Source organism: Melospiza melodia, chromosome 8, assembly GCF_035770615.1.
Source record: "Melospiza melodia melodia isolate bMelMel2 chromosome 8, bMelMel2.pri, whole genome shotgun sequence".
NCBI lineage: Eukaryota > Metazoa > Chordata > Aves > Passeriformes > Passerellidae > Melospiza > Melospiza melodia.
The window spans coordinates 30,657,344-30,670,323 of NC_086201.1; the positions used below are offsets into that span (position 1 = coordinate 30,657,344).

General features: G+C 38.4%; 1 protein-coding gene across 3 annotated transcripts in view; it reads left to right on the top strand.

The window, feature by feature from the left end:
- Positions 1 to 10,566, top strand: part of COL5A2 (collagen type V alpha 2 chain) — a 128,105-nt gene extending 117,539 nt beyond the window's left edge. For all 3 annotated transcript variants that reach the window (XM_063162540.1, XM_063162538.1, XM_063162539.1), the window contains exons 44-54: positions 845 to 952; positions 1,100 to 1,153; positions 1,480 to 1,587; positions 1,687 to 1,740; positions 3,017 to 3,124; positions 3,978 to 4,031; positions 4,704 to 4,811; positions 5,453 to 5,744; positions 5,907 to 6,094; positions 7,885 to 8,109; positions 8,937 to 10,566. In XM_063162540.1, coding sequence (XP_063018610.1) covers positions 845 to 952; positions 1,100 to 1,153; positions 1,480 to 1,587; positions 1,687 to 1,740; positions 3,017 to 3,124; positions 3,978 to 4,031; positions 4,704 to 4,811; positions 5,453 to 5,744; positions 5,907 to 6,094; positions 7,885 to 8,109; positions 8,937 to 9,083 — 1,446 coding nt within the window. In that variant the 3' untranslated portion in view covers positions 9,084 to 10,566. The remainder of the gene's footprint in view (positions 1 to 844; positions 953 to 1,099; positions 1,154 to 1,479; positions 1,588 to 1,686; positions 1,741 to 3,016; positions 3,125 to 3,977; positions 4,032 to 4,703; positions 4,812 to 5,452; positions 5,745 to 5,906; positions 6,095 to 7,884; positions 8,110 to 8,936) is intronic.
- The last annotated feature ends 2,414 nt before the right edge of the window (positions 10,567 to 12,980 follow it).

The window sequence follows — 12,980 nt, forward strand, 5'->3', positions numbered from 1 at the left end:
TGCCCCTTAGCATGAGGAGAAAGCTGGAAAACTCCAGTTGCAGGAGGGAATAGAGAGAGAATAATAAAGACCTTAATCTCATTCAGATGCATGGGATGGAAGGTTTACTTCCTTTTAGTTTCTGCCATAATGGAAAGTCTGAACCTGAATTAAGAGTAAGTGAATAATAACATTAAGGCTCTTGTGTAAAATGCTCCTATTTGACTTAAAACTTGGTCCCTGAAAACAACAACCCCACACTCTCATTTAGGTACCCAAATGTCACTAGAATATGAGTAAATACTCTGCAAGCACTGTTTCATAAATTGTGAACTACAGTCTTCCAAATTGCCACTTGAGCTCTCTTTGCATTCATGTAGGATTTATAGATATTTGCTGGATAGCCTAATGATCCAGTAGATCAAGCCATTAAATAGTATTAAATCCATTAGTAAAAAGATTGATATGGAGGATCTGTCATTACCACTGGATCCATGAAGTCACTTTATAGCTAAAGTCGGCCAGAAATTTTTCAAGGCTAACAAGATTTGTTGGTGTTGAGACAGAAAAACATGTTATTTATTTCAAACTTCATTATTTTTTTCTGAAATCTAAAACACCATACCTATTGCAGAAAATGATATCAGACTTACTGATTTATCAGTAACTTCTTAAAAATACATAGTATATTAAATATGTATTCAAATTATGTAAGAACCTTTTCTTTAAATATAAAGGTATTTTTCCATCCACAAATGTAGATAGTATTTCAGTCTGGCAGTAGTAGTTTGGCAGGCAGCAGGTTTTTAGTGCTTTCTTTATTTTGTGATTAAAATTTTAATATGATATTTGTAATGCTTTTTAGGGTACTCCAGGAAAGCAAGGTCCCACAGGGCCACCTGGTGACAAAGGTCCCCCCGGACCTATTGGCCAGTCAGGTGCCACTGGGCCTGTAGGTGAAGCTGGTCCAGAAGTAAGTATTACAGCATTGTAGCATGCAAGAAAAGACATAGTCATTCTCCTTGACTTGAAGTTAGAAGTGGAGAACAACTTTCTAATTCTTCTAGAAATGCAGGATTACAGAGTTAATCAATAGCTCTATTTTATTCCATAACTCCAGGGACCTGCTGGTAATGATGGTACTCCTGGACGAGATGGAGCTGTTGGAGAACGTGTAAGAATATATTCTCTTCTTAATTTTCTTCTGCAAACCCTCATTTTATTCTTGACTTATTGTAGATTTTCTTTTCATTCAGTTAACCTGATGGAGAGCTTGTTCTGAAAGTGTATCCCAGCTTTGAATATAGTACCTCTCAAAGCTGAGGATGCCTGGCTAAGAGGCTAAGAACATCTGCTTCCACAAACTCAGACTTGAGTTCTTGCAGCAGGAATATCTTTGTAGGTTGCAATTGCTCAAAAGTAGACTGGCAGTGCTACAGTTTTATTGCATTGGTCCAGGCCAGTCCTCTTTAGATAAACAGCTGAAATTCTGTTTTGCAGGGTGATCGTGGTGAACCTGGCCCTGCAGGCTTACCAGGTTCTCCAGGAGGTCCAGGAACTCCGGGTCCTGTTGGCCCTCCAGGAGATGCAGGTCAAAGAGGTGAAACTGTAAGTGATGCTTTTTTAAAAAATATTTTGTTTATCAAAAACTGTTGTGTATGGTTTTCATGCATTGCCTCACATTCTTTCTGTATGCAATCTTTGTAGGGTTCTCGAGGTCCCATGGGTCCCCCAGGCCGTGCAGGAAAGAGAGGTTTGCCTGTAAGTTGCCCATGGTCACTGAGGTTTTGTCTGAGATAGCACTGAGGAAAGTGTGTGAGGAATTCAGCCCAAATGAGAATGCCAAGCAGGGCTTCACCTTGTGTTGTGGGTGCAGGTAGTTCTGAGCTGCAAAGCTGGACAGATTTGGATAGTTGTATTTGGATACTCCAGTAGTGCTTTGGAAGCCTCTTTATTTGGAGCATGTTAGTGTCTGGATAATGATAGGACCTGAGTTAGCAAATGGCTGGAGTCTGGTCTAAATAAGGGGTAAGGAAATGATTACTTAACAAAAAAGGATGTTTTTAGACAAAAATGGCAGAAATACAACAAAATCACCTGTTCCCATTAAAAAGCCTTAATTCAACTCATGAACTTCCAGCTTCAGTCTGAAAAGGAAAATAAACAAAACTCCTCTTTTTTATGTTACATAAGTCTTTTACAATCCAAGCCTGGAACAGAAAATTAATTGCAAACTTGGGAAATTCAAAACAATTGTTGTCCTGTCCCTAAGCAGATGTCATTTCAGAGACAGTAAAGTTTATTGAGTAGTTAGTGATAATGATGCCATAGATAAACTATTTGGAATCTGGCATTGAGAAATTTAGCATGTAATTTGGGCTGAGAAATATAGAATTGAAAACAGCAGCCACATTTTCCAATGATTCTTGAATTAGTGTGAGAAGTTTGCAATTATCAAAGCTAACAAGGAAATTGTGACAGTAATAGGAACAAGGTATTTGTGCTGCCTGGGTGTTTTCTGTAGTTAGGGAATGTAACTTCACTTGTACTTTAATCATAATGAAGGTGAAAGAAGCTGTGAGAAGTAAAGATGCAGCCTGGATGATTTCATATTGAAAATATGCTTTATCATAATGAATCTGTAAGAGATCTTTAATATTTCGATCTCATTAACAAAAATCATCTGCCTTATGCAGTAAGGTGAAGAAATACACTGATATTTTAAAAATTGGTTTTCTAATTTATTTATTATCATTAGTAGAGTTCCATGGGTTTTTGACTGCATTATGTAGCTAAGTAGAGTAAATTTGCTACAACTGTATTTAAGTACAGCACAGTTTTCTGTAATTATTTACTTATTCTTTGGTAAAAAGTTAAGATTCCTGGAGCTGCCTCAATGCAGCTCAACCTTCTCCATCTTTAAAAGGGAAGGAGGTCTAAGTGCAGTGTCTAAAAGAAAATGAGGGGGTTTTGAGGTTGGAGTTTTTTCCCAGTTCTTTTTTCCCAAAATTTTACATTTCATCATTGATATTTACAGGGTCCCCAAGGACCTCGTGGTGACAAAGGTGACAATGGAGATCGAGGTGATAGGGGCCAGAAAGGACACAGGGGTTTCACCGGACTTCAAGGCCTTCCTGGCCCTCCTGTAAGTTGTTCTGCTTTTACTATAATCTTATTTGCTTGGTACTAAAGTGGTGTATCAGGAACATAGTTATTTAAAGTAGAAAATAAAGCAAAGTAGCAATGTTTTCCCCACAAGGTGTTTGAGTGGCCTGGTGTCTGTACTTGCTAATATTTTAATGCAATTTTAAAATGCTGTTGCATGATGAGTTAAACCTGTTGTTGCAAGATATGTGTTCTATTCTTGTTCCCTTTGCAAGGCCAATCCCTTACAGTTAATGACCTGTCAGCACAAGATGGTAACAAAGGCTGGTAGTTTGAGATAAGCAATTTAGAGTGTGAAATGATTTTTGGCAGTGTTTGAATTCATTAGAGTCAAGGAACCCAGTGCAAAATCCCAAAAGGACTGTGAGAGCATTTCTTTCTAATATTTTCAAGAACTTTAGGATTTCATTGTCAATTGAATGGAAATATCATGGAAAACTTGCTTTTTAATTTTTTTTTTATTTTAACATTTATACATTTATTCACTGGTGCTGTGAAAATGTTGGAAGTTTCAATGCACAGGAACAGCAGCAACAAAAAACCTGACACTAAAATTATCTTTTCACTTGGCAATAGAGCTGTCATTTACTTTCTTGTGAGCCACTCTGATTATAAATACCTTGAAACCAGGGCTTTTCTAGAGAAACAGCTTTACAGCCAATCTGATTACTTGATTAATTAAGTTACTAAGGGATTAAGGCAAAGGTATCACCCATTGTTTATGTACCTTTTAATCCTATTCATACCAAATTGTGTGTATCGCACACTAATGCCTTAAAACTAAAGTAACATGTTGTAAATGGCACAATGATACAATAATTTCTTCTGTTTAGGGTCCAGTTGGTGAACAGGGCAGTCCTGGCATTCCAGGCCCATTTGGTCCTCGGGTGAGTACAACTTTTAAGGTTTTTCTTGCTTGGGTCTTGTTTTTTTTTCTTGTTCAGATGTCTATTTCTGCTTCACTTGGATTTCAATGACTTTTATTGACTTGGATATCATATGGTCTAAAATCTTTTGCTGAGATATCACCTTGTTTAATATAGTAAAGCTTTGTCATGAGTGTAGTTTTTTGTAGCTAAAAATGTTGGCTCAGAATGACTAGAAGGCTGCAGTCTCTTTTTACAGACACTTTTGCTGCAGCTCTGCCACTCATCCCCCGTGCATGTCATTTACTCAAAAATAAAGGAGAAATACTGTCCCTTGGGAACATCCTAGGGAGGCATCTACATCTACCTCTGAGCCTGTGTCTGAGGGTGTACAGAAGCTACTCCTGTCTGCACAGCATCTGGAATCTGAAACTTATCCCACTTGAATGGTTAAGGAGAAAGATATACAGCTGAACCAAGTTGTATTATCTGAGGTGATTCACTTGAGAAGAGCAGCTTTTAAACTGCCTTCTTACTTTTACAGGAGAAGAAAAAAGGTGATTTTTAAAAGTTTGGTAATAGGCACAAGTAATCAGATTGGTTCCTGACAAGATATTGCATGTAATGGGCTGCTTTGTAAAACTTTGTTACTAAATGCTGAAATACATTCCATCTATTTCCTATATTTTCTAGGGTCCTCCAGGTCCAGTTGGTCCTTCTGGAAAAGATGGAAGTCCTGGTCCACTTGGGCCAACTGGGCCTCCTGGTGTTAGAGGGACTGTGGGAGAGGCTGGACCTGAGGTAAATTGATGGGAATATAGGGGAAAAAGTTATCTTAAATAATCAGATTCTTTTTTATAGTCCATCACATTATTTTCTTGAATATCTATGTGCTCAAGACAAATGATAAAATGTGGTAGTTTCTCCAAGAAACATCCAGGCTAACTGTATTGGAAGGTTTCATTTCTTACTCATTTTCATCTTCTGAAGCTGGGATGATCCCAGCCTCATCCACCTGTGCTCTTTTTTAGGCTGAGCTGGATGTAGTTCTGTGGGTGGCTTACTGGATCCTGCTGGATCTGTGGTCCAACACAGCTGTTTGGCCACTTGGGTCCTAAACTCAGGCCCAAGCACAGGCCAGCAGTGGCTCAAAGCTGGCAGTCCCAGAGAGTGAGCACAGCCACCTGCCTGACTGCCAGCACCCTCCTCCCCTGTGCCATGTGTTAGGGAGATCCTTCACTCCAAATGAACAGCCCAAACTGTAACACTGAGCCCAGTGACCTTCATGCTGGGCTGAGGTTTACAGACACCAAACCATGAGCTGATTTAGGGTAACTAGCCCTGAAGTTTTGTGTAGTTTTTTTTTGGTGGCAGGCTTTGCTATCATTTGGCATAGTAATTACTCTACTGGGCCTCTGTTGCTTTCTTGTTTTGAACCTTAGGGCCCACCAGGTGAGCCTGGTCCTCCTGGCCCTCCAGGGCCCCCAGGCCACCTCACCGCTGCCATCGGTGACATCATGGGACACTATGACGATGCCATGGCGGATCCACTCCCCGAGTTCACTGAAGATGAAGCAGCCCCTGATGACCACAATAAAACAGACCCAGGAGTCCACGCCACGCTGAAGTCTCTGAGCAGCCAGATCGAGACCATGCGCAGCCCCGATGGCTCCAGGAAGCACCCAGCGCGCACCTGTGACGACCTGAAGCTGTGCCACCCCTCCAAGAGGAGCGGTGCGTGGTCACACCTCTGCTCTGGGCCCTCTGAGCCTGCCTTGTGCCCAGCATGGCCTTGGGCACTGCTTTGCACTGCTCCAACATCATTCTGCTTGTGTCTTCCCAGCTGTTTCAAAAATCTTTGTGATGTAACACAATCACGTTTTATGTTCTTTGCAGGTGAATATTGGATTGATCCTAACCAAGGATGTGTTGAAGATGCTATAAAAGTGTACTGCAACATGGAAACTGGGGAGACCTGCATTTCTGCCAACCCATCCAGTGTGCCCCGCAAAACGTGGTGGGCCAGCAGGTCCTCTGACTTAAAGCCTGTTTGGTATGGCCTTGATATGAACAGGGGATCACAGGTAAATAAATACAGTCACTCTTAAAATTGGCTTCTGTGAGGCTCGTTGCCTTGTGGCTTGGAACTTCTGCTGCTGCTCTGAGCAGGTTCTGCCACAGTCACAACATTATACCTGTTGATTGACTGGCTTATAGTCAATTCATTGTTAGTATCATATAATAAAGATAGGAAATAACTGGGAAAAACGCAGTGCAAGTGCATCTAATGCAGGATTGGCTAAAGCAGACCACTGCTGGACAAAAACATCAGCTTCTCTATCAGTCTTTTACTAAATCTCTGTCTTGTCTTAAATGACTGTACTTCTACCCTAATACATAATCCAGATCCCTGCTGTTTTAATTGAATTCTAATCTTCTTTTCAGAAAACTCTATACTGATAAAAATATGAAAATTACTTTATAAATTTGCTTGAAATGAAAGTATGATTGTTATCATATGATCAGGTTGATCCATGATGAATCCATCAGTCTCTAGGCAGATAAAATTTCACTCATGTTTCTGCTGGGTTTTTCCTCTATGAAAATTTCTAAGATTAGGCTTAATGACCCTGACAAATAACAGAAGTTTGTCCTATGTGAAGTATATAATTTATTAACTAACTTTTGCCATTTTTATTTCTAGTTTATCAAAAGCACAGAGAATATACTCAAATGTTGTTTCATAGAGCATTATTACTTTGAAATTCAGTATTTGGTGCATGAAAAATAATGCTTTTTTTTTTTTGATTACTAAGAACAGTTCAGAACTTTAACAGCTGAGAACAGATGTGATATTGATTGTTTTTTTGAGATGCTTTCACTTATTACTAAATTCAGGAAGCCTTGTCATGACCTAACACATCCCAGTTGATGTTGAGCTGCCTGCAGAGCTACACAGAGGGGTTTGTAAGGCTCTGTGGAGGAACAAATTATCTTCAGGGATACTAAAAAAAGAATATTTCAGTATTTTTGAAACACTGTCAGATTTGGTAACTAATAGTATGAGCAATGTAATAGTCAAGTGCACTCCTTATGGATTCTAAATAATAAATATGTCCCAATGAATAAGATCTTCTCTTCATTGGTTTCAGTGAAATTTATAAACTTTTACTAATTCTTGATTGTTGTTTTTTATCTTGCAATGATTCATAAAACATGATTAAAATGGAACCTGCATTAATAGGATTAAAAAAACCTCAGGAATTTTAGAATTTGTCTTACTGGTCGAAAAATTACGTTTTTTTTATAGAAACACTGACACTTTGTGAAACATTTGTCAAACTCCTGTGCCAATTAATTAGTTTATAAGGCCCATATGCAAATTTTGTTGGTTTATAAGGCCAGTATAGTCAAACTTTGTTTGTTCTGCTTCTAGATACAATAGCAACCCTATAGAAAAAAAGTTAATAATTTGGCAATATATCAGGTGCATTGTAAAAGAGGTTTCTGTGCTTGATGTTTCTTACCTGCTTCAAGGTTACTCTAATGCATTATTCCATATGTAAGAATCCCTTTCAGAAATGAGGCAGAATTCATTCCAAAGCTTGGCATTATCTGTGGAGGCCCAACTTCCTCTGACTTGTGCAGTTGCAGAGAATTATGATCAAAATTCTCCAAAATTCTCCCTGTTACAGAATATCTAAATTTCTTTGTCCTCAACTGGTGGCAAATTACAAAAGAAACCACTTAGATTTTATGTAATAGGGCTCATACTGGTCATGTCTGAAAGATGACAATAATGGCAGATATCTCTAAATTCACCAACACTTAATTTCAGTGTCCTGTTAATTGACCTATTTCTTTATCTCCAAAGTTTGTGTACGGGGATACAGCTGTCACTCAGATGACATTCCTGCGCCTCCTGTCCAAGGAAGCCTCCCAGAACATCACCTACCTTTGCAAAAACAGTGTTGGGTACCTGGATGACCAGACAAAGAACCTGAAGAAAGCAGTGATTCTGAAAGGGGCCAATGACCTGGAGATCAAGGCAGAGGGAAACAGCCGCTTCAGATACACTGTTCTGCACGACAGCTGCTCTGTAAGTTTGGGGGCTTTGCCCAAAAGGACTTTTGTACATTTTCACTTCTCTCTTGAATTAGAGAAAACACCCACACAAGGAAGTAATTAAAATTCTGCAGGACTTTGTAATGAATTGTAGACATAACTGATCAAACCAAATCAAAAGGGATGTTGTTATAATTCTAGCTTCACATAATAAAAGTCTGCACTATTTAGGGGCTATTTATAAATTCCTTCTTAGTGAGCATACTGAGATACATATCTTGGTATTTTGCATTTCCCAGTACTTGTTTAGCTCTGAGCTGAATGGAATCATACAAACTGGTGAGATAACCACAAACTTTTGTCTGCCAGATGGGCAAGATTATTGCAGCAGTACTGTGGAGGAAACTCACTGAGCTGGAAAGGAAAACTCCCTAAAATTTTGTGGTGAACACAGAAAACAGAAAGCAGTAGATTTTTCAGAAACTTGGCAGTTTCAGCCAAGACCAACATACTGGCAAATATTCCTAAATCTAGTCCTGCACCTGAAAAAAGTTAAGTACTCTCTGTGCTTTAAAGTAAGCCCACAATTATGGGTGAAGGCACACCTTATGAACAGTAGAGAAGAATTTCATAGCATAAGAGAAAAATAAGCCCTGATGTGTCAGTCTGATAGATCTGCTCATTAGAGACATTTCAAAATAACCCAGGTGCAGTGCAGACAGCATTGCTCAGTGTTACTCAGCAAAGATGCAGTGACACCCTCCTGAACAATCAGACAACTGACTCACCAGCTGCACTTCAGGCTGGTTTTAACAGAGCCCTGGCCTAATTTTAAAATTTTCCCCCTTCTTTTCCCTCCAGAAACGCAATGGGAACGTGGGCAAGACAGTTTTTGAGTACAGAACGCAGAACGTGGCGCGCTTACCCATCATCGATATCGCACCGGTGGACATTGGCAGCACTGACCAGGAGTTTGGAATTGAAATTGGGCCAGTTTGCTTTGTGTAAGAGCAAGGGGGGAATATAACACACTACCCAGCAACAGCAGCAGTTAAACATGAACTTAGACTGATTGAAGTTAATCCTGAGACTCTTGAAGTAATGGCTGATATTGGATCAGCATTGTATATACAGCTCTTTCTAAATGCCCAGCCTCCTTTTGAATATTTATTTTACTTAAAAACCTTCTGTTTTCAATGATTGAAACCAACTGTTTAGTACAATTTTAAGAGGATTGATGACAACCTTCAAAAAGTAATATGAATCCTTTTCCTCAATTTTGTTTCAAATTATTTTGACATTTCCAGGTATTCAAAATAGATAGATTTAATGTGGAACTATGTAAAAGCTCTAATGGTTATTTCTTTTGCTTTGGTGTGTACTGAATAACAGAAAAGTAGAGCACTTTTGTGAACTGTTGGCTGTATTTCAATCATACCTGCTCCCTGTACCCCAGTTTGTGCTCCTGTGGTTGCCATTCACAGAAAGCTGTGTCTTTTGTAAAAGAAAGTCTCTTCAGACAAGACCATCTCAATTTGGCATTGTTTTTCTTGCACTTTTCTATGTAAGTCTGCTCAGAAGAGTGATCCATAGCCATGGTTAATTTATGAAGTAAAAATATTACTGGGGTAAATAGGGGTGTCCCATAGTAGGGGTGTCCTATATCTTAACTTTAAGGCTAGATTTCACTTCTCACAAATGTATCTGTGTAATTCCATTAAATTATCCTTAATCTTCAAAATATGTCTTAAACCCAATACGTGTCGATTTTCCAATATTTGCCCATCTAAGAAGCCATTACATATCAAATTATTCAGATGTCTTATATATGGTGCCAATTTCTGTGTGTTGCAGACCATTCACATGTATACCAGACCAATTGCTAATAAAGAAAGTTTAGAAATTCCTTGGTTTTAGCTGACATCCAGACATGCATCACCAGTAATTCGACTTGCTGGCCTTGAGTTGTCAAGGCAGGAAAGTTCCATCATTTCTTAGCATGAGCTACCTCATCTCTGGAAGTTGGGATGCAATTAATATTCCTGGTTTTCTTTTAGGTATTAAAAGGTGCTATGCTTCTGTTGTTATTTCAAGATAGGAGATAGGCAGGGCAAAAAAAAAAAAGCAACAAAGTGATGGTGCTAAATGACTCTGTAGAAGGCTGATGAAATAAAGATGCCTGCTGTCAATGTCATGTTCAGAGCTTAGCTGTTAGGCTTGCAGTGTTTGAGAGAACAATGTTACAGTGCATTTAATTGTTGGTCATTCAGTATATAGAATGTTTTGTACCTCCAACATGCTTTATTTTGTAAAGTATGTGGGTACAAACTTAGGTTTTTTTGTTTCTTTACTGCATCTGTGCTCTCCACGTTTTTTTGTTTGTTCCTTAAAAAAAAAATAAACAGCTGGGGCTCTCCCTAAAGAAAGTCATGCACATAGCTTTATTCATGTATCTTTGCAAAGCATTTAATTAAATACATGCTTCTCGCTATGTAAGTGGTTTCCTTTTTGTAAAACTCCTTCCAGTGTGTTCATTCCATATCAGTTCGTCCCCAGGAAATTAAAAATAGAAGTACTTATTGTTGTTTGGTTGCTGTTTGCATAAATCATTTGCAAGGCATTTGAAATATTTTGAAGACAGGAGTAAAGGAGTATTTGTGAAGTACCTTCTGTGTCAGCTTTTACAGATAGGTGTCTGTTGTATGAAGGAAATCAGCAGGCCTAGAAAATACACATAGATAATATTGTTTGAGACTCCAGAGAGAATTTTTATTCAAGAATGAAATGCAATTTGGCCAATTCCTAGTGGCAATGGGAGTTAACACTAAGAGGAGACAGTTTCTGGACAAGACATAAAGTTGCATTTGTAGTGAAGCAGGCAAGAACTTCCCTTTCCCCCTTCTGTAGGGGCAGGGGCTTTGCAGGTTTCCAGGCTGTCCAAACATGTTTCCCTGCAGGGGAGGTAAGGGCTGGGAAGTTGATAGGTTCATGCTGATGTTATCTGTTGGCTTTTACTGCCCATGAAGGGACTTTATGATTTCTTTCTTACTGGTATGAAATAATTTCTATAAATATGTGAGCTATTTTTATAAATATGAACTATTTCTATAAATATGTAAGTTAACAGGGGTTAACTTACCATACTGTCTCCTAGAGAACTTTTAGATAATGTTAATTTCAAGCTGCAGTGTGAAGGCTTGCTGCAGCATGTTAGAGAAAAGGTGGCTGTGTTTTATATCTCTACAGCACATTTATCCACATGTCCAAAATGAATAACATTTGGAGGACAGGTTTATGTTTGTAATTAGTTTTAATCTCTAATTTTAATCAAGTATAATAATCCATGTTTAATACAAGTAGTTTGTAAGGTTGTTAAAGGAGAAGATTATTTGATTATGAAAAATACCTTTTCTTTTCTTTTCAAGTGTCTCTTTGCATCTCTATCTCCATATGAAGTGTGCAGCATTTCCTCAGCCAGGTGCTTTGAGCACTGGAAAAGAGCTGTAACTAGAGAGCCATCTGAGGTAATATTCTGCAAAAACCAGGGCTGGAGAATCACTAAAGGAAAGTCTGTTCTTAAGTGCAAACTCTCAGGTAGTTAACTGAGGAGTCTGTAATGCCCGTGGTTGGAAATGCTCTTCTCTTGACTCTGTTTAGAGCATACATAGATATTGCAACTCTCTCCCTGCTTTTGTATTCCTCAAAGTATTGCAGAATCATATTAGGACATATTAGGAAGGAAAAAACAAAAAAGTGCGTGAGGGGCATTTTCTTATCCAGGCAACATGGCATAGCCTCATGTAATACAGCTTTAATTTTGTGAATGAGCTAATAATTTGTAGTTTATGAAGTAGCATTAAGTAAATGTCAGCTATAACATTTAGTGAAGTTCTGCCTTAGTGACAAATAGCTTCAAAAATGGTAGAGAAAAGCCACTTTAGAGTGATTAAAATACTATGGTGATTAAAATAATACAGTATCAGACTGTATTTAAATTAAATTAAGTTACAAGACTTGGTTCTGTTTTCCTTAACTAATCTGTCCTCAGGGAGAAACAAATCCCAGGACTGCCAGCAGTGACAGAAACCTTCTTTTGGTTTCTCAAAAGCAGTAGTGTAATATTTGTTTGGCAACCATTCCTTAAAAGCTCATCTAGAAATTAAATTCCCAAACTGCTTCCCTGCCTTCTGCTAGCTTCCTTGTGGCTATGATAAATAACCAGCTCAAAGTTTTCAGCACTAAAAATGTTCTGGAGAGCACCAGCAGTACTAGAAGAATTTACCAAGCAACACAGAGATGTAACAAAGAAAATGTCATGGCATTACAGCTAGAAACAACACAGCCAAAGCCCACAAATCAGCAAGAAAATGGAAGATTTTTCTTCTCTGCAAAGGCAAGTAAAGAGTCTAAAAAGAGAAGCACTGTTTTTCTTACTGTTGTAGAATAAGAGCCCCTATAGCTTTCTATGCCTGAGACTGAGCATAATAATTGAGCTGGTAAACACTCACATAACCTATGAATATTTTAATTACTTTTTCAGGAAATGCAGGCTATACTGAAGGTTTAATACTCACTGGGCAGTTGTTTCTCATTGAGAGAGGATTCCAGAAAGAGTAGAACAATTGCACAAGGAAAAGCAAAACTTAAATGGAAATGTAGAAATGCTACTAAAGGAAAAAAGATTCCACAGAAGTATGCAAATATCACAGAGAAAAAAAGGTAAAAATTAGAGTATTAGATGGTTTCAAAAATCATGAGAAAAGGTAAAACAAAAACAGCAGTTCAATAGCTGAAATAGCAATGCCTTAGAAGCTGTAGACCCATAGACAAATTTTATTGTGAATTTGCTGCTCATTCCTGTGAGGCAATTACTGGACAATATCTTCAGGATCAGTAAAAGAGAAA